General features: G+C 35.7%; 5 protein-coding genes and 1 pseudogene across 10 annotated transcripts; 2 read left to right on the plus strand and 4 right to left on the minus strand.

Moving 5' to 3' along the window:
* Positions 1–1813: 1813 nt before the first annotated feature.
* LOC111800442 (putative protein phosphatase 2C 40) lies at positions 1814–14018 on the plus strand. Of its 6 annotated transcripts, none has more exons than XM_087126141.1 (5): positions 1814–2037; positions 3238–4413; positions 5031–5295; positions 6195–6318; positions 10478–10907. In XM_087126141.1, exons 2-5 carry the CDS (start codon positions 3247–3249, stop codon positions 10710–10712), a joined length of 1791 nt encoding a protein of 596 aa, XP_086982267.1. In that variant the 5' UTR covers positions 1814–2037; positions 3238–3246; the 3' UTR covers positions 10713–10907. The 6 variants fall into 6 exon arrangements, with proteins under 6 accessions (XP_086982267.1, XP_086982269.1, XP_086982270.1 ...); XM_087126143.1 differs by lacking the exon at positions 10478–10907 and adding an exon at positions 13733–14018 and having other exon boundaries at positions 1815–2037; XM_087126144.1 differs by having other exon boundaries at positions 1815–2037; positions 10512–10575.
* On the minus strand, positions 7779–9098 carry LOC111800445 (uncharacterized). The gene is made up of 3 exons (XM_023684136.2): positions 8955–9098; positions 8783–8858; positions 7779–8548 (listed from the first exon to the last, which is right to left on the minus strand). Exons 1-3 carry the CDS (start codon positions 9000–9002, stop codon positions 7779–7781), a joined length of 894 nt encoding a protein of 297 aa, XP_023539904.2. The 5' UTR covers positions 9003–9098.
* Positions 11296–13607, minus strand: LOC111800447 (uncharacterized). Its single transcript, XM_023684138.2, has 7 exons — positions 13224–13607; positions 13089–13127; positions 12937–12990; positions 12769–12822; positions 11879–11932; positions 11743–11814; positions 11296–11635 (listed from the first exon to the last, which is right to left on the minus strand). Exons 1-7 carry the CDS (start codon positions 13278–13280, stop codon positions 11492–11494), a joined length of 474 nt encoding a protein of 157 aa, XP_023539906.2. The 5' UTR covers positions 13281–13607; the 3' UTR covers positions 11296–11491.
* Positions 14019–19458: 5440 nt separating the features above from the next.
* LOC111800449 (flowering-promoting factor 1-like protein 2 pseudogene) lies at positions 19459–20019 on the plus strand (annotated as a pseudogene).
* A 2932-nt stretch (positions 20020–22951) lies between these two features.
* Positions 22952–23873, minus strand: LOC111800446 (uncharacterized). Its single transcript, XM_023684137.2, has one exon. The coding sequence runs from the start codon at positions 23778–23780 to the stop codon at positions 23217–23219; it is 564 nt and encodes a 187-aa protein (XP_023539905.1). The 5' UTR covers positions 23781–23873; the 3' UTR covers positions 22952–23216.
* A 1489-nt stretch (positions 23874–25362) lies between these two features.
* On the minus strand, positions 25363–26756 carry LOC111800444 (protein SRC2). Its single transcript, XM_023684135.2, has one exon. The coding sequence runs from the start codon at positions 26552–26554 to the stop codon at positions 25601–25603; it is 954 nt and encodes a 317-aa protein (XP_023539903.2). The 5' UTR covers positions 26555–26756; the 3' UTR covers positions 25363–25600.
* Positions 26757–27194: the final 438 nt, after the last annotated feature.

The following is a 27194-nucleotide window of genomic DNA, read 5'->3' on the forward strand; positions in this document are numbered from 1 at the left end:
AAGCGCTCTCGTGCCCTTGAGCGGTAAGCAGTTTAGCAAGATGAGCTGCCTTGTTTTTCGAAAGAGATTGGGGGAAAGGTTCCCCTGAGCCTCTCCCAGTGGGGGGCGAGTCTCAATTGAGATCGAGAGAGGTTCTCTCTTTAGATTCAAATAGAAATGCTAAAGGCAACTCATTGAGAAAATGCGATATACAATGTTGAAGTGACAGGATATTGGAAGTGAAGTACCAATGACGATGAAATTGACGAAGTATGATTATGGTGAACGATGATTTGAAGTCACAGTCATTATCGTCGTTAATATCAAATAAAAAACAGTAGAAAGACCAAGACAAAGACAAAGGGTTCAAATCAAATCATAAACAGTAGAAAGACAAGGGGATAAAGGGACAAATAAAGAGATCTCTTTCTTTTATGTTCATGATCTGATGAAAGCCTCAAGCTTGTTTTGTTCCATTCTATGAAGTCCATTATCTTCATAGTTGATAGTGGTACATAATCAGTTCGTATTAAACTAATGGTTCTTTCAGTGGCTGAAAAGCCAATCCATTCAACTTTGCCTCCTCCCTTTAAAATCCAGATGTCCTTTGTAGGGTCCATATGGAAATATTTTACATTTTTCTTCTAATTTTATTTTATAATATAGTTTTCATCACATATTAATTGAATTATAAGCTAATAACGTTGTAACACGTAAGTTCGTTTCTAACTTATTACGACAAACCTCGTTCAATCCTAAAAAGCTTACTTTTTATTAATTATTATTCTGTGATGAAGGCTAATTAAAAATATTATTCAATTTTGGAGATAAAATTAATATAAAAATTACTTTCTTAAATAAATAAATTATCAATGAAAATAAAAGGCTAAATAGGTAATTTCACGGGCAGTGTTCCTGTCATTTTCCAATTGGGATTCTAGCCCATTAAACATTTCAATTTCGTTCTTTATTGTTTCACTAGATGTTAAAATTCATTAATGAATTTAAATTACAATATATTTTAACTAAAAAATATATATTAAAATATAAATTTATTAATTAATTGAATTACTTTAAGTCTCTAAAAATTATTATGATATGCCCATTAAAAAAAATGTAAATTTGTGGCCACTGAATTAATTAAAAATATAAAATAATTTATCATTAAAATCTTAAATTTTTATAAATGAATCAATTTAAATTTTCTAATAATTTTTTTATATATTAAAGAAAATAATAGAAATCATGGATAGAAGCCATTTTCTTGTATTTTTTCCTTCAACTTTTCTCTATTAAATTCATGCGTTGAATTAAAAATATTAAATTAAAAAATATATATTCTCACTTAAAAAGCTGTAAAAAAAAAAAAATATATATTTTATTTCAAAAATATTCTTAAATTTTTTATATTATTTCAAAAATATGATTTTTTTTGTTAATACCCTTTCGTTAAAAAATATCCTTACCAAAATGCCCGTAAAAATATATGGATGAAAATCGTCTATTTACTGTTCATAAAAAAAAAAGTTTCTTACCATTAATGTATGGACGGAAACTCAATATATATATTTTTTTTATATTTTTAAATTTTAATTAATTTTTTAAAAATATAATACTAAATAATAAAATTTGAAGATATATTAGAAAAAAAAAACACATTTAAGTTGGAAAAAAAATCAGTTAGAAAGTTGGATAATTAATTAGTAAGATATTAAACAAAAAGGCGCAGCATTAAATCAGCAAAAGGCTGTAAAATAAAAAAAAAAAAAAAAAAAAAAAAAAAAAATTATTAAAAAAAAAAATTCTCCAAATTTAGCAGAGGTTGTTCCTGGCCATCCAATGGCTTCGCCTTTAACGTACCACTCAGATACAGATTCTCCTCCATTCCCATTTCTGTCTTCGCTTTCACTCATTGCTTCTCTCTCTCTCAACACACTTTCCCTCTTTTTCTTCCTCTCTCTCCCTATGTGTTCTTCCCTCCCTGCTTCTCTCTTCACTTCTTCCTCTGCCTTTTGCTTCTCTTCTTGATCGCCGTTCGCTTCAATTCTCTGCTCTCAGGTGCGTCTCTGCCTTTCTTTTTCTTGTTTTTCAATTTCCTACTGCTTCCTTATCACTTCTCTATCGTTAATACCATTACCGGCAGCTTGTTTGTTTGTTTCTTTTGTTGTATTATGTATTTGCAAGTGTCGTTTTGAATTGCTGAGTTTAATTGATTGAAGCGTGTGTTGTTGGTGTTTGTGGCGGCTGTGCGGCTTCTTCTATTAGGTTTTTTGGTTCTTCTCTGGATCGGTGTTTTTTGGTTTGGTTAATTCCAGTATTTATTTCTCCTCTCTGATGATTATTTGTATTGCTGGCGGTTAATTTCTGTGAGCTTGATTAGTTTATCTTTCTCTTTCCTTTTCATTTGAAGTGCAATTTGTTTTTCTGTAGCTGCCGTTGAAGTTAAGAACTTAATTGTTTTCGTGGCTATATGATACTGGAATGCTATTTCGTGTTTCTTTGTCATGTTCTTGTACTTTTTTTGGAACTGTGTGATTATTTCACTGTTTATTTTTTCTTTGCATGGCTAAATTTAGTTTTCGAAAGGAAAGGAAAAATAACAGAAGTGTTGGAGGAGTTCATATGGGCTAATCAAATTTGATTGAGGCCTAAAGGAAATTGGAGTATGGATTTTCTATCAGATTAATACCCATCGTCTTGTTCTACTAAGATTATGTGTTGGTGGATCTTTGGGTTGAGAATTTGACGAAAGGAGCCAAACACCGTGGATTGTTAAGCAACTAGTTTTATGGCTTCTGACTGGAGCTCTATTAGGATCTTTATATAAAGGAAAAATAATTATGAAATAGAAATATGAGATATACGTAAAAGGAAATATGGAGAAATATAGATCAGCAAATGCCCGCCCACCCCCAGAGAAAAGAGAGAGAGAGAGAGACTATAAAAAGAAAAGAGTATATGGTAGTAATGGAACCAGACGCATGTTGTTAGGAATTTGCATTTGTCAATTAACAACAGCAATGGTGCCCACTTCAATTTTCAACCAATTGATTGATATTATACATACTGGGTTTAAAATAATCTTCACAGTTTAGAAGTCGTAGTTTCAAGTTTCTTTGGATTTATTTAGTGGCACAGAAAAGGAAATCCAGTGTGACCTTTCAAATCTGACTAAAATTGTAAATGTTGCATAGTAACTGAACTTTGCCAATTTTATTATTAAAGAGCTTTAAATATGAAATCTATTTGTTTTAACAGTGATATAGTATGCTTCAAGAAGCTTCAACAAAAGCCGAGGGAGAACTTGAAGTTAGCTTTGGTTATAAATGCAATGATAGCATAGATGGAATTGAGGTTTCCGACAAATTCGAGATCCAGCCTGGACTTCGAAGGATCAGCAGTTTCTCTTGCTTATCTGGGGCTGCTTTGAGTGCAAATGCAACCTTAGCTAACACAAATATATGCAATGGGTTGATAGGAGTAGAAATACTTCCGACCTGGGACTCCCCTAACTCCTTCCGTAAGGTGCCTTCATCACCTACTCTTTCAAGGTTGGATATATTGTCAACGTCTCTGCAGAGTAGTCTGTCAAACTTAAGTTGCAGTCCATCTACCCCAACATCTGAGTATGATTCATGCTTGTTAAAGTCCACGAGTGCTCCTTCCGGAAGTGACGGTTTTCTTAATGTTAAGGAATTGCAAGTGGCAGGTGGAGCTGCTGGTGAGGACAGGGTCCAAGCTGTTTGTTCCGAAGAAAATGGATGGCTGTTTTGTGCAATTTATGATGGTTTTAATGGAAGAGATGCAGCTGATTTTCTTGCTGGGACATTGTATGAAACCATCGTATTTTATTTTAGCCTACTAGATTGGGGTGCCAAGAGTGAAACCTCGGATATTTTGGACATGGATAATTCACATCTTGATGATAGTAGCATTACTCAGGGAAGTTTTTCTACTTCTAGAAACAATAGTAAAAGTGCTTCAGATATCAACAATATATCTGAGAAACGTTCACATGCCAAAGCAGGAATGGCAAACTATCCTCTAAGGCATGGGGTGCTAGATAGCCTCCAGCGTGCTCTTAGTCAAACAGAGAATGATTTTCTGCACATGGTTGAACAGGAAATGGAGGATCGTCCTGATTTAGTTTCTGTTGGATCTTGTGTTTTAGTTGTTCTTCTTCATGGAAAGGATTTATATACATTAAATTTGGGTGATAGTAGAGCAGTACTGGCTACTCTTGATGAAGGTGCAATGAGAGGGAATAGGGGACTGAAAGCTGTCCAGCTCACTCAGAGTCACACTGTGGATAATGCACTTGAAAGAGCGAAGTTACAGTATGATCATCCTGATGATCCCACAATCATTGTTGGTGGGAAAGTCAAAGGAAAACTGAAGGTGACTCGTGCTTTTGGAGTTGGCTACTTGAAGACGGTATGCGACAGTTATACATTGCGTGCCTGTCAGTATGCCCAAAATCTCATATAACACGAAATCATTTCTTTGCTTGTGCAGTGTATAGAAACTTATTAATAGATAAAATAGCGGCGCTGTCTTAATATGTTAGTAATAATGCAGGTTGCTTCTGTCAGAAAAAAATAAATAAATAAAAGAAGCATGCAGGCTGCTAAACGAAATAGAGTTTTGGTGACTTTTTTTGGCCGGGTTTTATTAGAAAACATTCTCTGTCAAAGTACTCGTGCTAACCTATAATACCTGTTTTGATATTTACCATAGCTATGCCTTAACCATGCATATTCTTTATACGAAACCACACCCCAACCGATACTTGTAAGGATTCTATCTGTTATTCTCCTGTCACTTTGGAGATCATCTGACATTGATAATCCGTATCAGCTCTGGACAGAAAATCAATATGCATGATCACTTTATTATATATAGGACATGAATTTTCAGGACGAAGTTGATGTGGTATCAATGCTAAAAATGGTATTCATTTCTGAGTGAACCAGGTATACCACCTAGTCTGCATTGCTGGAAATGATTTTAGTCCATCTTAACTTGATTATTATACATTTATTTCTCTGCAGAAAAAGTTTAATGATGCTTTGATGGGTATTCTTCGAGTTCGTAACCTAATAAGCCCTCCCTATATTTCTACTCAACCGGCATTGTCTGTCCATAGGATATCAAAATCAGATTGCTTTGTAATAGTTGGCAGTGATGGTTTATTTGACTTTTTTGGCAATGACGAGGCAGTGAACCTTGTCCATTCATATATCTTGAGCAACCCAACTGGTGATCCTGCAAAATATTTACTGGAGCAGCTCTTATTGAAAGCTGCTGATTGCGCAGGTGAGCTCCAAAGATAGTTTTGTGTGAATGTTTGAATCGTTTCCCAATTTACATTTATTGAAGTAAAAGTTTACTATTTGTTGACTTATCATTGGCATGATATTATCATAAATGCACGGCTAAAAAAATAGGACATCTTTAAAGCTTACATTTCTTGTCATATGATGTTGATAGCTAAGTCAACTTTCCAGTTTGTTTTATTGTTAATTTTCTGTGATAAAAGTTGCTTATATGTCTAATGTTAAGCCTTCCCTTCAACAAAAGGTGAACTCTCAATTCCTTGCGAGAGGATATAATATTAAAAACCTTTGACACTAATGGGAAAGAAAAGGAAGAAGAAATAGGGACTGTTGTTGCTATCATTTAATTCTCAACTAAAGCTAATGCTGTGGGAACAAGTTGAGGTTGGAGTACCCTTGCTGCTTTTTTATAGTATCCTCTTAGCTGTTCTCCCCTAGGATATTTTTTTTGGAGAGCTGTCCTTTAATATTATAAATTCTTGTCGTTATTGAAGGATACTGACAATGAGTACAAGTTCAGCGAGGGCACTGCCCTTCATATCTGCCTTTGGCCGGCTGGAGAAATTATAGCAGTATTATAACGCTTATTTTTACCATGACCTTTTTTATAGGCTTTGCTACGTACGAAGTCTTTAGTACAATTTTGCCTCAGCTTGAACTTTGTACACAAGTCAGCCCTAACCTCGAAAAACACCAGTTCTTAAATAGAGCTGAGTTCTTTATTATCATCACATCATATACCCCATAAGAAGACTATGAAATACTGGGCGTCTTAGAAATATTGCTCAGAGAAGTAAACTAATCTGGTGCTGATAACTTAAAATGTCGGTTCTGTTTGCATCAACCGGTGCTGATGGTGTAAGAACTTTTGTTTTATAGGTTTTAGCAAGGAAGAATTAATTACCATTCCAGCCGGAAGAAGAAGGAAATATCACGATGATGTAACTGTTATTGTAATCATCCTTGGAACAAATCAGCGCACCACAAGGGCATCTACTAGCATGTAAGCCTAAATTTGGCCATTTTCACCTTACTTTAGCTCATTTTGTTCCATAGTTATATTCTGTAGTGGTAGTTCTCATACCTTATATATCTGAGTGAGAGATAGTGGATTTTGGTAGGGTTCTATATTTCTTGACGTTATTTAGCTCAAAATCTGATCAAAGAACCTCTTGTTCTCAAATCTGGTTCTTGAACCTTTACAATAAAATACCTTTTAATTATAGTGAAGGTTCCTTTGTTCTTAGATATAGTTTGCTCAAAGGTTGTAGAACAATTAAAAAGGTTGGATGTAACCACAAAGAATTGTCTTAGAGGTGGGTCTGGACCGATATAACTGGAAATACTATTCATAAATATAATTGTTCCTTCTCATTGTTGTCAATCTATCAGATAATGCCATACTACCTTTTATCAGTTAATATGCTTAATTTAAGATGCAACTAGCAAAACGAAGCTTGGTGGTTAAGGTACATATATGACAAGTTTATCTCCCATTCCCATACTTCTTAAACTTAAGAAAAGAAAAGAAAAAAGAATACAACTCAAGAATTTCACCATCTTTTAGGGTCTGTTAGATTCTGCATCTTATTTTGATAAAATTCACCAAGTTTTTGATCCCTCAAAGTCACTCGCCGCTAAGAACATTTCCAGGTTCTGGCATTGACCTTTGTTTACACACGTGACTTCACGAGTGATTGTGATGGTTCATATATCCATCCTCCCCTGTAAAGTTGGCCTGCAAATATCATTGCATTCTCCCACGGAGAATGACAATTATCTTTCTTCACCAGTGATGGCTCCTAAATTAAGTTTACACGCAAACTGATTGGTCCAAGACGCACTGAAGACTAGGAAAGAAAATGTCCTTAGAATGCAAATAGTACCGCTTTCTTCTGAATTGTTTGGGTCCTAGATAATGGAACAACTCTGGTAATTACGTACTATTTTGATTTGTTCTGATAATATGAGCTTGTTACCATTTTCTTGTTTGACCCTTCGCTGAATTTGCTTTAGATATGCTAATAACAGACAGGGATTTGGATTTGATTGGGGGCATGTTAGAGTAAGAACCAAAAATGCTTAATGCTATCCACATTTTCGAAGTATGTATGAATTCATTTGTTCTAAATAGAAGAAATATCTCAGGCTGAATAATGTTAAACCAATGAACTACGGTGATGAACTTGAAATTGAATAATTTTATAGATTACTTCTAGTCAGAGTCATTAGAAAGCTTCTGCAAAAAGTTTTCATTTGACAGAGAACACAATAACCCTAAAGTACATTTCACCCAAAAAATTAGAAGCACCCAACCCTTCAAAACTTTGCTGCTACTTGATAACCTTCCTGTCATTTTGGACCTCACTCATGTACATCTATCTATACTCATGCTCCGCTGTTTTACTATTAGCACTTCAAATCATCATCTCTTGCCTTTGATTTGAGATTGGCTGGGTTAAATCACATAATGATGCACCCATGGGCATTTTCTTCACTGAAATAATCCAGGTAGGTCTGTGGCTTTGCTTGATCCTCATAGTTTCCAGTCTGATCATTCGAATGTGAAAATGGAATCGGTGGGACATGGTAAAGCAATTCAGGACCTTTAACTAAATGCGGTGCATAGTAGTTTAACCCCAAAATAGGTGGAGGAAAATAATAACCCTTAGGGCCCGTGTATATTTGTTGGGCCAGTGGGCTACCATTTCTTAGGTCCACATCTGGATCCACATTGAGTGTTCCATGTCCATTCTGGGGGTTTGAACCTGATTTATCACCGTTGTTAATACCTGGATGCCCATTCTTTTTCTTCTTTTCACCACTCTGCCCTACACCACTTTTGTCTGGAGAATAACCCTCATGTCCTGTAGCATTGCCCTTGTAGTTGGCCACCAGCGGCGACTCCCCAGCCGGAAGCTTTTTGGTAGAGCTTCCATTATTCTTTAACTTTTCAATCTGTTCTACACGGTTATTCTTGTCAGGGCTGACCCTAAACTCAACCTTCTTTGCTGAAGCTTTGTTTGTACTCGGACTTCTTCCATTTTCTTGGCCATTCCCTTTGTCAGTCGCCAACATCTTGATGAACTGCTTCGCTTTTTCTGCTGGCTTTTCTGGCCAAATTTCCGCTTGTTTACCTGCTCTTGCGAGCCTCTTGGTCAGAGTCTCAAGACTAACATTTCCGGTGACCGTAACTTTCTGCTGTTCTGAATCAATGACGGTCGTATAAACACCTACAAGATTAAGAAAAGCCATCACTTCCAAATATTTGGACCAGTCGTCAATTGTAGAAGTACCCAAATTCTCCTGCGTTTGGCTAGGAAGAAAACTAACATAGAAAAAAAAAAATTCAACTTTCTTCATCTATTCCACCTGATCGTAGTGGTTTGAGATCATGACTGTCAGCTGATAATTTTCTCACACATTTGAAACCAAAAACAGTAAAAGTGTACAAGAAGGAATGGTACCGTCAATGCTCTGTAGAACTTTCTTAACCTTCCTCTTGCATCCTTCACAGTGAATAGAAACTTTCAAGATCCAAACCTGTTAATAAAAGAAGGGGATGAGCTAGGATACCCCAGGAGAAGAAAAAGAAGAAGAAAAGAAAGTTAAAAACTTGCTAATGGGAAGGCATGTTACCTGTGCTCTAAGTGGTTGTGGTGCTGCTTCAGCACATACCACAGCCATTGGAGGGAAAGTCCCAGTTCAGAAAGCGATGAGTGACCAAAAATCTTCTGGTTCAGAGAGAGAGAGAGAGAGAGAGATTGAAGTGAAGTGAAGCTATGGAGTCGAGGAGCCAGTTTTCCATGGCATTGTTATATACATAGTATTGAAGAAGGGAGTTCAAAAGAGCACTGGTCTATCAAGAAAATGACAAAAGAGTAGCAGCTTTCCTAGCTTTCTCCCCGTAATTATAGTGGAATTTAAAAGCAGGCTGCCAGGTTTCACTCTCTCCCAACAAATGTCCTGGAAACTCTAAACCTCTCAAACAATTTAAAATCTTCATCATGCATTAAATGTTCTTTTTTATTAGCTGAACTACTCCCTCTTTAATCTCGATTGACCCATTATTTAATCTTCTTCTGTATCACATTACATTATTTACCATTCCTTTTTCTTTCCACCAAATGTACCATACTCTTTATCTCCTTCCAGTTGGCGGCCCCTATGTTCATTCACAGCGGCTGCCTTTTCAATCTTGCTGTAACCCTTCCTCTTGTCCTTGGCATTAATGAAGAATGGTTCATAGGAATTAAGAAAACCAAGATTGTCCAGTGAGGGTTTTCCTTATCTGGAGATTGAAAATCTTTGCCACAGCCATCTAAGACTTCTTTTATTAGGTTTTGATAGCCAGTGTGGTTTTAAAATTAGGTCTCTTAGCCTTTATAGTTGTCTACATCCTAAAAGCATATTTTTTAAATCTTTCGAAACTAGGAAAAGCAGGTATTATCCTATCCAAAAAAACCCTATGTTCGGTTTTTGAAATTGCTAAAGATTTCAAAAGCAAATCCTAGCAAAGATATTCACAACAGTCAAACTGAAAGTTAACATCAAAATTGTTATGTTGTAATAATTGTCACATTCTTGAACTTTTCAAGAATAAAGCCTCCAAAAAGTAGTAACAAAGAATTAACTAAAACATAAAGAGAGAAAATTATTAGACGGTCATCACAATGTAGCTACCAGTCCTACCATCTTCTCTCTTATTATGCAGACAGTAATGACCTGGTTTAAACATTATTTCACTGTCTAAACAAAAAAAGGCCATCCCCTTTAGGTAGACGTGTGGCCATGATCCTTGAATAAAGGCATGTAGTTAAGATGACAACTTCAACCACCACCAGACTGCCACAGTGAGTAAATTTTAGTTGCAAAATTGCAAATAATGGATGAGGGAAAGTAAAGAGAAGAGAGAGTACTCCCATTTTCCCACGCCATGTGAGATACCCACGCAACATGAGTTTGATTGACAGAGTGAAGGAAAAGGTAAAGGGACAACACAATTAACAATGTAGATGAAAAAGAAAAGAGCCTTAGCTTTTCTGTGTGTTGTAGCATTTCCAAGTCTTGTTGATATTAAAATGGTAGGTGGTCTTATATATGCACCATATTTACTTCTCCTTTTTCTCTCTCACTAAATCTGTACTTCCTCACTTTGTCAGCAAAACTCCTTTCTCATTTCCCTTCCTTTTTCAGTATTTCTCAGCGCACAACTTCCTTCTGCTGGATATTTGTATATACTTAGTTTTACAGAGGAAATATAGTATACGTTTTTTAATTGTTCTTTTAATTATGAGGCGCCATGGAGATTTGGTTTTTGTTAGTTCAACAACATGCAAGGTGCGTAGATTCAAATTTTTTACTTCTTTATTGAGAATATATATCTTAATTAGTTGAGTAGTATTTATAAATTGAGTTGGTAGAATTGAATTTGGTAGCCTGAATTAAATTTGTAGTCTATTGTTGAGAGCGCTTGTATTTGGTTATATAGTTATTTGTTTTTAAAAGAACACAGCTTAAAAGATGAATAGCAAATCCCTCGCTTTGGACAAGCAGACCTCAGCCACCTTATTTAGGTTTTGGCCCAAATACTCTTAACAATTTTCTGTAATTGATCTATATATTGATTCGGATAACTCAACTAACCCCAAAATAGTGTCCGTCCTGATTATCCACCTATTACCTTAAAAAAATAACCCCAGTGGTAAAAAGAATTGAAAATTCAAACCTTGGGAACAGAAAAAGAGAAAGATAAACGACGATCATTTTAAAAAAACATTAAAATTGTTTGTCAGTTGGCAATAACTTCATCAATTACTGGCCACTTATGAATAATTCATAAAAAGAGTGATGAGATGTTCTTATGAACCCAGAAAGGAAAAATAAATAGGAGCCTTTGAGTAGTCCAATTTGCTAGTTGAGAAGAAAACTTAAATGATATTTTGATGATGAGAAAATTAACCGATACCACCAGCCCTGCTTCCCAAAAATTAAATACATATATCCTTGAAGAATGAACTTATTAATGTTGATGTGATGTGCGTGTAAAAAATTACACTTACAGATTCAATGCTTCCTTAAATGCCGGGAAAATCTTATCAATCCCATTACAAAGCTTTGAAAAACAGTCAAATGTGGAAATCCATCGCCACATTACGAACACAATGGAAATTCTCTTAATTTTCATACTCATTTCCCTTACCCTCTGTTAAGCCATGGAGTCCATCCTTCTTACCCTCGTCTTCGTCTTCCTTGTCGCTGCTTTCCGCTACAGGATGTTGATGTCGAGTCTTGTTATTGTCCTTAGAATCATCCTGAACCTGCCAGGATTCATAATTTTCTTCAACGGAAGTTAAAAACATACGGTGGGACGAGGCATGTTGGAGGTATTTTGTTGAGTATGAAAGTCATTAGAATTAGAACTTACACCCAAGTTCCTCAGGCTAGTTGTCACATCTTCTTGTTGCTGCTGAAGGGTTGTCCTTAGTTCTCGGAATTCCTGCTTTCATGCCACAAATTTATTACCCTTAGCACATTCAATCTGAGTGAAGCATTTGGCTTACCGTGCGAAGTTGCTCCACCTCAACGTTGAGCGATTTCTTGAGTTCAGACAGTTCCTGTATGAAGATTGAATGTCTATGTCAAGTGATTCTGGAAAAACAGATACAAAAGCAGAAAAGAACAGGAATATGCGTGACCAACAAAAGGGTCATTACTATCATATGTTCCTTTTTTTTCCTTCTAAACCAAGGTATTGAGGGATCAAGTATCCTCTGCTGGAAACATTAGCAGACTCCAAACTCTTTTCGAACTATCAAGAATCAGTTAACTGACATGGTAACAGCCCAAGCTCACCGCTATTAGATATTGTCATCTTTGGACTTTCCCTTTCGGGCTCTCCCTCAAGGTTTTTAAAACGTGTCTGTTAGGAAGAGGTTTTCACACCCTTGTAAAGAATGTTTTGTTCTCCCTTTGGGGCCTAGAGTACTCGCTGACACTCGTTCCTTTCTCTAATCGATGTAGGACCTCCCAATCCACCCCCCTTTAGGGCCCAATGTCCTTGCTGGCACATTGCCCGTTGTCTGGCTCTAATACCATTTGTAACGACCCAAGCCCACCGCTAGTAGATATTGTCCTCTTTGGGTTTTCCCTTTTGGGCTTCTCCTCAAGGTTTTTAAAACGCGTCTCCTAAGAATGGTTTCCACACTCTTATAAAGAATGATTCGTTTTCCTCCTAACCAATGTGGGATCTCACAGTATAAGCCACATGATCCGATATTAGAACACTCCATTTGGATGACCAACTTGTTTATGGATCATATAGACCCATCAAAGAAAACTAAAACACAGATATCTTAGAACAAGGCATTCTGACAGAGATAAGCCTACTTTTAAGAAAGATATGAACACACAGAAAAGAATGAAGAAAACAAGCAATACATTATTAACTTACACTTCGGTAGGTATTAACTTGTGTGTCTAGCTTTAACCTCCAATTCTGAAGATCCTGAAATGCTCAAACACAAGGAAAGTTCACAAAATCAGAGCACAAAAACAACTAAATGACGAAGAACATCCAACTTTATCTCACAGCTAGAACATTTTATATCTTAGACTCCACCTGCTTAAGAAATTGAATTCTATCAAGCAGCTCTGCTCTTGATTCGTTCAATTCCTGAGAAGAAACAAGCCAAAATCTGAGAAGATTGGAGTTAAATTCAGAGATCAAGTCAAGATACTGAAGAATTATAAACACATTGTAGAAAACAATACCATAATTTTCAAGCCGATGGGGGTGAGATTCTCCTTTTTCTGTGGACAAGAAAGAAACAAAAACAACAAGGTTCATAAAGCCCGAAAGCCAGAATGAATGAGAAACTGAAAACGAAGGAAATGAAGGGAACTTACGGCTGATGTAGGAGCGGAGGCAGGGGTGGAGGGAGTGGAAGAGTCGGCGTTCGCCATTGAAGCAGGGATCGAATAGGCTTGAAATGGAGATTCAGAATCTGATGAGTTGAAAAATTAGGGTTTTAAAAAGGGTGGGTGTGGGCGAAATGGAGATCAAAATTCAAAATTTGAGGGAAAGAGGAAGCGAATTGGAGGGAATTGAGTGGGAGAAAGAAGAACAATGAGAGGAGAGACGGGGACGAGTTTTGTCCAAGATTTGAATTTTTAACCAAAACCCAATCGCTCCCTTTTAAAATAGCTTTGAATATGTATGTTGTGGTTATATTAATTTCAACGCTGTTTATTTTTTTCTTTTTTTTTTCTAAGTAAAATTGATTGCCTCTTTCCCATTTTAAATTTTAAACCTAAAAATAATGTGTAGGGTTTATATATATATATATATATATATATATATATATATATATATATATATATATATTTTTTTTTTTTTTTTTTTTATATGTGAGTAGTTACTCCTTTTACTCAGATGTCACAAGTCTCACACACGCACATGCACACAGATAGTCTAGTGAGAGGAAAGGAAGTGGTTGTTACGAGAGCTCCTCTAAGTGTTCTAGTTGGCAGAGTAAATCTCGACCAAATTTTCAACGTCATTGGAGAGCCTTTTGATAATTTGGGTCCGGTTGATACTTGCACATCTCTTATTCATAGATTTGTCCCGGCTTTTATATACCTTAAGATACAAAATTATCTGTTTTTGAAACATGAATGAAAGTAGTAGATCTTTTAGTCCCTTATCGACTTGGAGGAAAAATAGGACTTCGAAGGGGTTGGAGTGTGTAAATAACCTAAACATATTTAATATGTTTGTCATGTGAATAAATACAGTATTTTTCACTTTTAAGCCATTCGATCAAATGAGAGTGGTATATTGGCTAGATATAGATTTTTAAAAATTGGCTGAAAAACCATTCTATCAAAAATAATTTTAAAGAAATAAATGCTAATTAAGCAATTAGCAAGATTTTGAGTCGTTTTATATATAATTTTATCGATAGTTTCGAAATCTTACTTGATCTAATAGATTTTTAAAACATGTTTTATAAAATTTTGACGGATTTTAAAACGTGTTTATAATAAAAGTAAACACTTTAAAAAGAATAGAAAACAATGAACAAAGAATCAAAATATACGAAAAAAAAATACTTTATTCTCTCAAAGCCATAGTTGGATTTGATTTATATATTATTCCTTTCATATCAAAATTTCCCCAATATTCCCTTTTCCAAGCATTGCACAAAAAACCCATTTTTTAAAAAATAGAACTATTAATTAATTTAATTTTTGTTTTTGGTTTGTGCTCGAAAAAGAAAGATGCCCTAAGCTTCTTCGGTTAACAACGATATTAACATTCTTTGTCTTACAAAAGCCAATCTTTTAATCTCGTTTACTTACTCATCATTTTTAGGTTATGCTAATCTCTTAATTATTCGCTCGGTAAGTGCTACTTTTTCAAACTAGAATAACTCTAAACGGTAGGGAAGATAAGGGAAGACTACTCTAAACCGACGTAAAGTATAAAAAAGAAAGATTCTTTGTGGTTTTGGAAAAGTTATATGAGTTGGATGATGATCTCCTTTACACGGGGAAAACATATACAACTATCCCTTTTTAAAATTCAAAAGGTTTTATGGACATTGTTGCTATCGTCATCAAAACCTAAAATGTTGAATCATACATATTTTCTTCACGTTGTCTTAATTTACCCTTAGATATTACACAAACACGAACACAAGTGACTAGTCATTATTTACCATCAATTATTAGTTTAAATTTTAAGTTAATTCTTGATTTAACGTAATATCAAAGCAGATGATTTGTCCGAAATGTCCATGAGGTGGGGACGGGAATAGGGACAATAAAGTCTTTCTCATCCCTGTCTTCACCCCTTATTTTATTCACAATCTCTCCAAAATTCTTTATTTATTTTTGCAAGGATCAAGTTCGTGAACGAATATTTTTTCAATTTTATATAGTTTTTAAAAAAATATACTCATTTAAAAAAAAATTTAAATGAATAATTTCTATTTAAAAAATGAAAAAAATTCTAGTAATAGTTCATAAGAAAAAAAATATATATAATAATTTTCAACCTCTATATATATATATATTAATTGGTCCCAAAATAAACAATAATTCGATAAAAAAAAAATATATATTTTTTTTTTATTTTGGTAAAAATTTATAATATTTTAGAACTTTGTTATAAAATATAAACCAACAAATAACCAACAACACATTATTTAAGAAAATCACACCAAGTCTTCATTGAAGTCTATATTGATGTACATACAGTTACGTGAGGAATATATATATATATATATATATCATAGAATATATTCAAAGGTTTATAATTATTTTTTTTAAAAGTATAGTTTCTAAGTCACACTTCTGTTCTCCTTGCTTCATGACCTAAGTCCATTATGTAAAAATACAAAAATAAATAATAAATTAAGAATCTTTCCATATTATCCGTAAATATATTTTTTAATTTTTTTAAAAAATTATAAAGTTTAAGAGTATTTTTATTAATTAGTCCGTTAATTAATTTTAAAATAGAAAAAAAATAAAATTTAGGGATTGAGGACGGATATATCACATGGGCATGTTTAAAGCAAAGCCATTGTGAGAAAGTTGGTCGGTTTGAGACATAAATTAATATTTGTAACAACTTTATTATTATTATTATTCTTTTTTTTTTAAAAAAAACTTTATAGTAAAATGTTTATTAAAAGAAATGCGTAAGCTCAATTATAAATTAGAATATCATTCTTATAATTTAATAAATTGGGTTGAGTACGTGACGATTAGCTATCAATATGTCAACGAGTTGACTTTTTGTATTGAGCTGATTATGTGGGTTACGTAGTTGATTGGATAAAAAAAACAAAAATTGTCGGAAACTCGTTATTTTCATCCGGAAGCTACTTATCATATACGATCCGCTAAATACAAAAATTATCGCATATATATAATTTTCAAAAATTTTGTTTATAATTTTTGAAAATGGGAGACACGGTACAAATATAACTTTTTTTTAATTTTTTTTTTTAAAAAAAAAAAACAAAATTGTTATCAAATGGGACGACAACTTTTTATTATTTATTTTTTAAAATTAGATTAAAATTTTTAAAGTGCTTTTCTTTTTTTTTTAAAGTGATTAAAAAAAAAAAAGGTTTTAAAAGTAGAAAGTTTAAAAATAAATAAAAAAATAAATAAATAAATAGAACTGGTTATATACCTAATATTCCAAGAATTTTAGGCTTTATATTCTTTGCGTGGGATTATTGTGTAAGTATGATCTGTAGAAGCTTAATACGTAAGGTTAATTATAATTAGTACTTTAATCATTTATTTTAGGCTTTCCCTTTTAAAGTAATATTCTACAACTATCTTTTAATTTTAATTTTATTTTTATTTAAATCTATATTTTCCGACCCAAAAACCCTAATTAACTATGTCTGAGTGTAAATTAGTCTTTGTTCGATTGTCGATTCAATTTTGCTCTGGAACTATTTAGTAACCAACTTCGAGTTTCAAGAACTTCGGAAACAGAAACCTGTTGAGTTTCGAGAGTCTAGAGACGAAATAAAAACTGAGATGGAATCTTGGAGACTAGGTTACTCTGAGCTGTTCTTTAATGTATTTTTTCATTCAGTAAATTAACGGTTCAACTTTGCTCTAGAACCATTTGGTAACCAACTTCGAGCTTCAAATACTCGTTGGAAATCAAATTCGAACCTCGAGAATAAAAACCCATCAAGCTTTGAGAATCTAGAGACGAAAATAAAGACTGAATTCAAATCTCGGGACCTCGTGAGCGTTTTTTAAATGTATGTTTATAAAAGTATTAGCTTGGGAGATTAGGAGGTGACAAATGGAGCAATGAAAGCAAAGAAATAGATATAGATGGAGGAAGATGTGGAAAGGGAGCAAATTGTTGGGTGATTTTAATGAAAATTGGACCATTTTAGATACCTCAACGACAACTAAAAAATGAACAAAGATTCATGTCGTTGCCTAAAGACAAAATGTGTTTTGTTCTTTGGTCTTCTTGCTTTTTGTTCCATCACTATGTCTCCTTTTTACGCCAACTCTCTTTTCCTACGGTTTCGTTGCCTTCTCACGAATCGACATCGTGCCCTTTCAACTTTTGGGAGAGTATTCGTTTGCTTGTTTCTAGTAGTTTCTTAGCATAACGTGTATATGTGAAGGGTTTGGAAGTATTAACTCGGGTAATGTCCTATAGAGAGTAATCGTGCCAATTCGTGTTACCATATCGAACCATACTCAAGTTGATAATCGTTTGCTCGTTTCTAGTAGTTTCTAAGCATAATGTGTATGCGTGAAGGGCTTAGAAGGAATAACCCGGTCAATGTTCTATTGAGAGTAACCGTGCCAGTTCGTGTTACCATATCAAACCATACTCAAGCTGATAATCGTTTGCTCGTTTCTAGTAGTTTCTAAGCATAATATGTATGCGTGAAGGGCTTAGAAGGAATAACCCGGTCAATGTTCTATAGAGAGTAACCGTGCAAGTACGTGTTACAATATTGAACCATACTCAAGTTGATAATCATTTGCTCGTTTCTAGTAGTTTCTAAGCATAATGTGTATACGTGAAGCGCTTGAAAGGAATAACCCGGTCAATGTTTTATAAAGAGTAACCGTCCGAGTTCGTGTTACCATATTGAACCACACTCAAGTTGATAATTTTTTACTATCGTTCATTGAAAAGAATATGGATCTCAAGTACATATAAGACAATCTTGATGAATAATCTCAACCCGTTAAAATATTATGAATATTGCAAGTAAATGTGTTGAATATATTATCCAAATCACATATTATTTTCGATATAATTATCTAAAATTAAATAATAAAAAAAAAAAAGAGAGAATATGAAATTTATATATAGACATATATAATTCTATTTTAATTTTTTTCACTTATCTATTTTTTAAATATTTTTTTTTTTTAGTTATTGAATTTTTGTAATATTAGAGTTTAAAAAATCTCTAGTATTAAATTTTTTAAATGATAAAAGTAAAAAGAGAAAATAAAATGAATATAAAAGTAAAAAAAAAAAATTAGGGGAAAAGACATAATGTGGAAAAGTAATTCTTTGTGTAGCCCATTTAAGGGTATTCACACAAACACACAAAAGACAAAGATTCTCACGTGTGGGGTTTTTAAATAATAATAAATAAATAAATAGACTTTTTTTTCTTTTTTCTTTTTAATTTTCAAAGTCTTTTGGAATTTTGCAATATAAATGGATTCCCATATCCCATAATTAAATACCTTATACATTTCGAAAGAGTACTTGACACGTACGCTTGATCAAGAGATTAGAAGTTCAAATTTTTAACTCCCATCAAACACGTTGCACGAATTAGGGTCTATCCAATGCGTGAAACACTAAGCTTAAGAATTACGGTCGACCCTTGACATATGATAACAAGACATGTTCATAACGGGATTGTCCAACGTGACTACTAGCATCGAAGAGAGTCGGAGTTTCGAGCTCTCGGCATGGGAGGTTCGAGCTCTCGGCATGAGAGAAGGAATTTGTATGAATAAAATTGTAACAGCCCATGTCCACCGCTAGCAGATATTGTCCTCTTTGGACTTTCCCCTTTGAACTTCCCCTCAAGGCTTTAAAACGCGTCTACTAGGAAAAGGTTTCCACGTCTTATAAAGGGTGTTTTGTTCTCCTCCCCAACCAATGTGGGACATCACAATCCACCCCTTTTGGGGCTCAGCGTCCTCGCTAGCCCTCGTTCATTTCTTCAATCGATGTGGGACCCCCGCCTTACCCACCACTTTGGGGCCAGTGTCCTTACTGGCACACAGTCTCATGTCTATCCCTTTTAGGGAATAGCGAGAAGGCTGACACACTGTTCAATGTCTGGCTCTGATACCATTTGTAACGATCCAGACCCACCGCTAGCAGACATTGTCCTCTTTGGAGCCTGGATCGTTACAAAATAACCATTTCGATAATTGATAGTGGAGCAAATTAGGCTCGATAAATTTGGATTCTTTTTTAAATTTTGGGAAGACCCCACTTCACATTAGCATCCATATCCAAAAAAAATAAGCATTAAAGTTTGGTCTCTCTATTTATATATATATATAACCCTATGTTAGCAATCCCCACATTATTCCTCAAACCACATTGTGAATCTCTGAAACAGACAATGTCGGGCGTTTGGGTTTTCGACAACGGGGTGATCCGGCTGGCGGAGGGCGGCGGAGGCAGCAGAAACCGGGGGCGGAATGTTCTAATTTACACGGCGACGAACGAGGCGATGACGACATTGACGGTACTTAAGAACAAGCTGTTGAGTTTGGGATGGGAAATTTACTACGAAGATGCAGAGATTGTGCAGTTTCATAAGCCTTCTTCTGTGGACCTTATTTCCCTTCCCACCGACTTCAACAAGGTCAAGGCTAGACACTTATACGACGTCGTTGTCAGGAATCGTAATCTTTTTCATGTTAAGGACATGCAGTCCCAGTGACTGTAGGACCCTTTCTCCCTCCCAATCACACGACGTCGTTTTCTATCATCTCTCTCTCTCTTCGGTTGTGTTTTTTTTGTGTTGTTTATTTTCATGGGTGATTGATTGATCGTGTAATAAAGATCGTAACTTTAAACTATGTTCGGGTTTTTTTTTAGCCTAAAATAATCTAATTCTCTTTGTACAAATGCAAAGATTCGAACTTTTTACCTTTTTGTCTGTGATGAATTTTGAACTTGCATCTAATGGTATCGTTAGAGATCTTTCGTTCGTGCCTTCTGCAAAACTCCCTTTTATTACATGGATCCCAGGGTAGGAATTCCGATCGAGAAGAGATATCTCTTCATTCCTCCTCATATTCATTATTTAAACGGGGATTTTCCACCCTGTTTGGAGTGGATTCCCTCAAGGTCGAACCGTACGCCGTACGTGTTAAAGAGACATCTCTAGTGACTATCGAACTAAAAAAAAAGTGAAATGAAAGCTGGTAAAGAGGAACGGGGAATTGACACGTTAGTAAATTGAAAAAGGGTTTGAATTAATTTTCATTTTTCTCTTACAAAGTTGACGTGAAGTTTGGCAGCTAACTTAGGTAGCTAGATATAGTCCCGACCTTGTCCTCCTCCTCCTACTCTAAATTTATTAAAAAAAATTTAACTTTCCCGTTCATCCAACCGTATAAAATTATCAATATAGCCACGTTATTTTACACGCTAAATTACTTCTTGTTAATAACGATGAAGTCGAGAATTTTCTCTCGTGCCCGAGTTTCTGTCCTTATTAAATAGATAGTAAGAGAGGAAGGGCCTATATGCAAAAACATCATTTTTTTTAATTTTTTTTCTATCTGTCTATTAAAATTTCTGCAACTTTTGGATGGTTTTCATGCATAGACTTGAGCTAAGAAAATAGCTCCCATGCATAATTAGACGCCCAAGAAAAATATAAATAAATAAATAAAAGAAATTAGGTAAGGGTAATTATATATATATATTATATGTGGGGTTAGGTGACCTAACACAGCACGTGCATGCATCACAGACAGGTGCCGATAAGAGTAGCCTGATGGGTCAACGGTTAGCCAGTTTACTTTCACTCCCGGTGAACATATATTTCTATGACATACTAAAATATATATATATATATATATATATATATATATATATATATATATAATATTGATAATAAGAAATTTACAATCTTTATTTGTATGAATTTAAATATTTTTTTTATTGATTTTTATTTATAACATTTTGTTTTTAGAAATATTCATACATTATCATAAAATTGAGATTTTGATTTTTTTTTCTTTTTTAAATTTAAACATGCTATTTACTATCGGACTAAGAACACGACGATGATAATAATAATAATAATAATAATAACAATAAGATTTTAGAGGATAATTTTAGAGGATATTTAAGCATCGTTGTTGAATGCATAGCTCAAAACCCATTCCTATGTGGAAATGGGCATAGGCAAAACCCATTCCTATGTGGAAATGGGCATAGGCGTGTGGATAGTGCTTAATGATCATATGTGTTATCAATCGAAAAGGTCTGTAGATAAATTTATCTCTCGGCTATATAAATTTATTAACAGATCTTGAAAAGATAAAAAATTTATTAACAGATCTTAGAAGAGATAAATCCGTAACGGAAAACACATATTTTTAAGAATAATAAAACACCATCTCAAACCAAACCTTTAAATGGCAAACTCTTGGCAAGCTCATCAGCATAACTAAGTAGATAAAATGTTGTTGCCCCTCAAGCTCATCGATAAGACAGTAGCATAACTAAGTAGATAAAATGTTGTTGCCTCTCAAGCTCGTGTACTCTATACTTAGAAGGAAAGCTTAAGAGAAAACAACTAAATGATTATAATGAAAAAACCAAACAGCTCATACTAGATTATGAGCTAGAATTAAGCACCAACCTCAGAAAAAAGGCAGAAATGAAGTGAATTTTATCTGTTCCAGTTGATTGAACCAGATTTTGGGTAAAAATGCCACAATAATCCACCAATATCCCACCTGTGTTGATTGGCCATGATTTTAGGAGATCATGTAGCAGCTGAAGTGAAACCAAGGCTGGATTTTGTACAAAGTTCAACCAACAAAATACTCAAATTCAATCATTGAATGCCAAAACCCAACATGAAAATGAAAATGAAAATATATGAACCTACCCATCAAATCAAGAAGGTGAGAAAAAGCTCATTAGCTCAATAATAGGATATTCAAATCTAATGACAAAATGAAAACATTTTCAAGCATAGTCTTTCAGTGCTTATTCATAAATCTAAATAAGCCTGCACTCATCTCAGCAAAACTTCTAATAGGTAGGCAGTTTGTCTTTAACGATAATGAATCTGGTTACACCACAAAATGTGCCAAAACAAAGACTTCGGGCATGGAAGAAGTGTGAGATCCCAAATCGGTTGGAGAGAACGAAACGTTGTCCGAGTGTGGAAATCTCTCATTGGCAGACACGCATTTTAAAAATCTTGAGGGAAAACCCAAAGAGGACAATATGTGTTAGCGATGGGCTTGGGCTAGGTGGATTGTGAGATCCCACATCTATTGGAGGGAAGAACGAAACATTCTTTATAAAGGTGTGGAAACACACCCTGGCAGAGGCATTTTAAAAACCTTGAGGAGAAGCCCAAAAGGGAGAGCCTAAAGAGAACAATATCTATTAGCAGTGGGTTTGGGCTGTTACAAGAAGAATGGACGACCTCACAAATCTGTTCTATCTGTTCTATGGTTATACAACTGTGTCGTGGAACTCGAAGAAGACAGAGGTATAATCGTCTACGATATTACAAAAGTCCTCAAAAACCGACACCCAGAAAAGGAAACTAGCTGAAAACCAAAATCCTTGGGACTCCAACAAGTCCACTAAGAAAACTCATTTCTATGGAGGATCATTCTAGCTCAATTCACCACGAGTTTGATTATCTTGCTACGAAATGAGAAGCTTGCAATAAGAAATGACCGAGACAAAAATGAGAAGCTTGGCATCTTGCAACGAAAAAAAATAACAGACCACTAACCCCACATGGCACATGCTTGTCAAAGTGGATTAACAACAGATCATAAAATAAAATCATTAATACGATCATAACAAGAAGAAATAATTTGTATGCAGCAAAGCAATAGGCACTATCTGATCTCTATGACATTAGATAGCCCGCAATTGGGCAATAGTTTCATTGTTCTCATAAATTTAACACTCTTAAAGCGGCAAAACTTAACACCAAGGTGTGCAGAACTTACAAATTTGACATCATACCTAAGGCAGTACACCAATTTGGGCTCAAAATCCTCTCAATCCACGAACTTCACAAGAAATGCTCGAGTAATATGATACCCAAAACGAGTCAACTCGTCTTCATTGTTGATTCAAAGCTCATCCTCCATCCTCAAATACTCTCCAATATCCGACTGATGAAGAACCACAATCCCATTAGGGTCCAACTTCCTACAATCCTGAGTGGACTTCGCCGCAATTCCGAATCCCAAAGGCACGTCCGACATAGAATACACAACGACTCCATCACCAGGAGCAATATTTTCAGTAATCCGCCCTAAGCCTCCTTTCAAAACATGGTTCCCATACAAAAAAGACATCTCAGAGGTAGGTTTAAGCCAAACCTTGTGTCTGGCATTGGCAGACAAGAGACCTAGCGCGTGAACGGTGAGATGAAAACTTCCGCCATGAGTGAACTTGCCAATGCATGTGCCGAGAGCCACGAGATTGTTACGGGCTACGTTGGTGGCTCGCTTGACGAGAGAATCGCTGACGTAATAAACCTTGTTTTTGTGGAGGCGGAAGCAGTAGCGGCCGGGATTTTGTTCGGGGCCTTCGTGAGCGGGATTCTCGACGATGTTCTTGAGGTTGTTTCCAGTGAATTTGTGGAGCTTTTCGAACACGGCGGTGGTCTCTTTCTCGTCTAGGGGCCTCATCTTCGGCGGTCGGAGCAGGGAGATTGGGCGGTGGCGCGGTGGTTTTGGAGGTTTTGGAGGTTTGAGAGTTTATAGCTACCACTTTCTCGGGGATTTTGTGTGGAGAGTTTGAAGAAACCCTACTTGAAAAGCTGAACGATTAGTAATGAAAGCCCAAGGCCTGATATTAGGAAAGCCCATAAACATTTGTTAAATTACAATTCATACCCCCACACATAAAATATATCTTTAAATTTTTAATTTTATGTCCAAAAATAATAATAAATAAATCTATTAAATTTAAAGAAAATTAAATATATCATCAAAGTTGAGGGATTTTTTAAATTCAAACCTATTGTTAAAAAAAAAAAAAAAAAAAAAAAAAAATTGAAGGCATCTATTAAAAAATGTTAAGAGACAACACTTATAATTGATAGTTTAAGTCTATGAGTGTCACAGTCATACTCGTCCAGGCATGTTGTCCATAGTCGCATGCCCATGACAAGCCAAACCCGTTGCCCATAGTCGCATGCTCATGACAAGCCAAACCCTTTATGTCTTTCCATGTTCTAATGTCCCTTTATGTCTTTCCATGTTCTCCATGTTCTATGTCTTTCCATGTTCTAATGTTTTACTTTGTCTTTCCATGTTCTATGTCTTTCCATGTTCTCCATGTTCTATGTCTTTCCATGTTCTCCATGTTCTATGTCTTTCCATGTTCTATGTCTTTCCATGTTCTAATGTTTTACTTTGTCTTTCCATGTTCTATGTCTTTCCATATTCTAGTGTTTTACTTTTGTATTTCTAGGGAGTATGTTGTATTTCTAGAAAGTATGACATTTCGAAAAATTATGTCTAGGGCTGCCAGACATGAAATGCTTCAAAATGTACTCGGGGATCTTACTAGTTGTCAACTTCACTGTGAGCCGTTGTTGTTTATCTATTGCTTCCATATGTTTATCTATTGCTTCCATAGTTGTTGTTTATCTATTGCTTCCATATGTTTATCTATTGCTTCCATATGTTTAATCTATTGCTTCCATATATAACACGCTTCCATATTGGAGTTATATACTGTGTATAACACCTCTTTATTGGAGTTATATACTGTGAGCCCACCTCTTTATTGGAGCTTCTATATATAACACCTCTTTCAAACCTTCTTCTTAAACCAAGGTCGCGTCGCCTAAGAACGAGTTGGCTTAGCTCAATTGTTGCTAGAAAGTGAGTGTCGCACAATCGCAAGTCCACTGACATTAAAAGTGCGATTGTAACACTCAGCACCTCCAACAAGCTCGTCAGTCTCTTGTCACCTAAAACTCTGCTCATCAAGCGCAGCTTTAGTGAGGGTTTCAAAGGGAAAGTGATGGGGACGAGCAATCCGACAACATTTGTCTCATCCTTGCGTAGCTACAGTGAAATATGTCCCTCAGAAATATGTCCGTTGTCTCATCCTCGCGTAGCTACAGTGAAATATGTCCCTCAAGGATGAGTCTGGAGCCGACCGCACATAACTGAGTCAGAAGGCCCATACTACCTGAAGCTACAAAAATTCAGCTACAAAAATTCAGCTACAAAAATTCAACCAGTGCAAGAACTACAATTCTTCTTCGAATATTTTTTTATAGTATATATTAAACTATAGGCCGATGATCGAAGCCTGAGTCGGTGAGTCGACGAACAAACTGTTCACAAATCGACCTTCAAAAAAAAAAAAAAAAAAAAAAAGAATTCTCACAAATGAATGTTGTTGAGTATACAAAAGTTGGAGGAGAATTTTGCACAAACCAAAAGGCTAAAAAACAGATATACAGACCACATCCTTTACATCAAAAGTGAAATCAGCCGTCTGCGGCGTCCGACGCTATATCTCCGATCAACAGCCCGCCCAACATTCCCCCGACCAACCCAGCTCCCAATCCTAATCCCATGTGGTTCTTCTTTCTCTGCGGCTTCGGCGGATAATACGACGGCTGCGTAGGATATGCGTAGGCCGGCGGAGGCCGGTACCCATACGCCGGCGTAGATGGCCGCTGTTGGTGATTGTAACCATACCCAGGTTGAGAACGCTCCGGCGCGTACGAGCTGTACAACGGTGCCGGTACGTACGAGCCATACGACGGCGCCGGAGAGTACGCGCTGTATCCCATTGGCAGCTGCGGGTAAACTGTATACCCTGCCTCCTGCGACACCACTTTCGGCGGAGGGATCGGGTGCGAATTCGAAGCTAGATGGTAAGCTTCCGACCGAGGAGGCAGAGGAGGAGGAAAAGCCCCACCGTGAGCGACGGCGAATGAACTCGAGTCCGCAGAAGCCGAGCTATAAGACTGGACCGGTCCCGGTTGAACAGGACCGGATGGCGAATTGTCCGCAAATTTGAAGGAGAAATTTAAGACCCCCTGGGGATTTCCAGACGGTTTTCTCACCTGATAACTAAGATGCTGCATCGAATCGCCTTTTCCGTCGCCGGCGGAATCAAGAAGCTCCTTCACCGGAACGTAGACCTTGCCGATATCCCTATCGCCGAGATTCCGCTGGCAACAGAGCTTGAAATTGAGGGTAAGGCGGTTAGCCCTAGCGGCGGCCTCGTCGATAGCGAATTTGATAGAGAAATTCCAGATCGGGTTGCTGCCACCTTCTTTATCGACGGGAGTTTTGAATCTCTGGCTGGATTTAGACTTGGCATTGTCGGTGGTGACGAGCTTGACGACGGTGTAAACGTCCATCTTCATGAGGAAATTGACGTTGTTTAGGTCTCTGGCAGAGACAACCTTGATCTCCATGGATCTTTCCATGGGGAGATTTCTTAGAACGGGAAAGGAAAGAGAATCGGAGACCGGAGATCGGGGACTTGGGAGGTTCGGGGAGATCGGCGGCCAGACGTGGCAGAGTAACGTTTTGGATCAGAGTTTGGTATTTTATAAGAACCAAGAAAACTAGTTTCTTAGGCAAACGGATGAACCGGTCAATTCAATACCTTCAATCTTTTTTTAAAAAATATAATTTACAAATTTATTGGAAAATCATTTTCTTTTTCTTCCTAATTTCTCGAACTTTATTTATAAAAAATGTTTAAGATTCACAAACATCCACAATAGAATGATATTGTACATTTCGAACATAAGCTCTCATAACTTTACTTTTAATTTTTGCAAAAGGCCTCATGAAGTCTCTTTGAGATCTATGGAGCCCTCAAATAAGGCCTCATGAAATCTCTTTGAGATCTATGGAGCCCTCAAATAACCTCCCCTTAATAGAGCCTCGACTCCTTTCTCACATCATTTGTTCGACATTGAGTCACTTTTGATTACACCTTTGATGTTCACAATTTCTTTGTTCGACATTTGATAATTGTATTGACATGTTTAAGTTAAAGGCATGACTCTGCTATCATGTTAGGAATCATGAGCCTACACAATGGTATGATATCGTCCA

Source organism: Cucurbita pepo, chromosome 8 (genome assembly GCF_057944985.1).
Source record: "Cucurbita pepo subsp. pepo isolate OVF chromosome 8, ASM5794498v1, whole genome shotgun sequence".
In the NCBI taxonomy this organism is placed as follows: domain Eukaryota; kingdom Viridiplantae; phylum Streptophyta; class Magnoliopsida; order Cucurbitales; family Cucurbitaceae; genus Cucurbita; species Cucurbita pepo.

What these genes read in the sequence shown, in the direction of transcription:
- LOC111800446 (XM_023684137.2), bottom strand. Translation starts at nt 23,780, where the DNA reads ATGAGGCCCCTAGACGAGAAAGAGACCACCGCCGTGTTCGAAAAGCTC.
- LOC111800444 (XM_023684135.2), bottom strand. Translation starts at nt 26,554, where the DNA reads ATGGAAAGATCCATGGAGATCAAGGTTGTCTCTGCCAGAGACCTAAAC.
- LOC111800445 (XM_023684136.2), bottom strand. Translation starts at nt 9,002, where the DNA reads ATGGCTGTGGTATGTGCTGAAGCAGCACCACAACCACTTAGAGCACAG. An exon ending in CACAACCACTTAGAGCACAG is followed by an intron (nt 8,859 to 8,954) that starts GTAACATGCCTT and finishes TTTTATTAACAG; the next exon opens with GTTTGGATCTTGAAAGTTTC. An exon ending in AGTTCTACAGAGCATTGACG is followed by an intron (nt 8,549 to 8,782) that starts GTACCATTCCTT and finishes TTAATCTTGTAG; the next exon opens with GTGTTTATACGACCGTCATT.
- LOC111800447 (XM_023684138.2), bottom strand. Translation starts at nt 13,280, where the DNA reads ATGGCGAACGCCGACTCTTCCACTCCCTCCACCCCTGCCTCCGCTCCT. An exon ending in AAGTTAATACCTACCGAAGT is followed by an intron (nt 11,933 to 12,768) that starts GTAAGTTAATAA and finishes ATCTTCATACAG; the next exon opens with GAACTGTCTGAACTCAAGAA. An exon ending in AGGTGGAGCAACTTCGCACG is followed by an intron (nt 11,815 to 11,878) that starts GTAAGCCAAATG and finishes GCATGAAAGCAG; the next exon opens with GAATTCCGAGAACTAAGGAC.
- LOC111800442 (XM_087126141.1), top strand. Translation starts at nt 3,247, where the DNA reads ATGCTTCAAGAAGCTTCAACAAAAGCCGAGGGAGAACTTGAAGTTAGC. An exon ending in GAGTTGGCTACTTGAAGACG is followed by an intron (nt 4,414 to 5,030) that starts GTATGCGACAGT and finishes ATTTCTCTGCAG; the next exon opens with AAAAAGTTTAATGATGCTTT. An exon ending in ACAAGGGCATCTACTAGCAT is followed by an intron (nt 6,319 to 10,477) that starts GTAAGCCTAAAT and finishes TCACTTTGTCAG; the next exon opens with CAAAACTCCTTTCTCATTTC.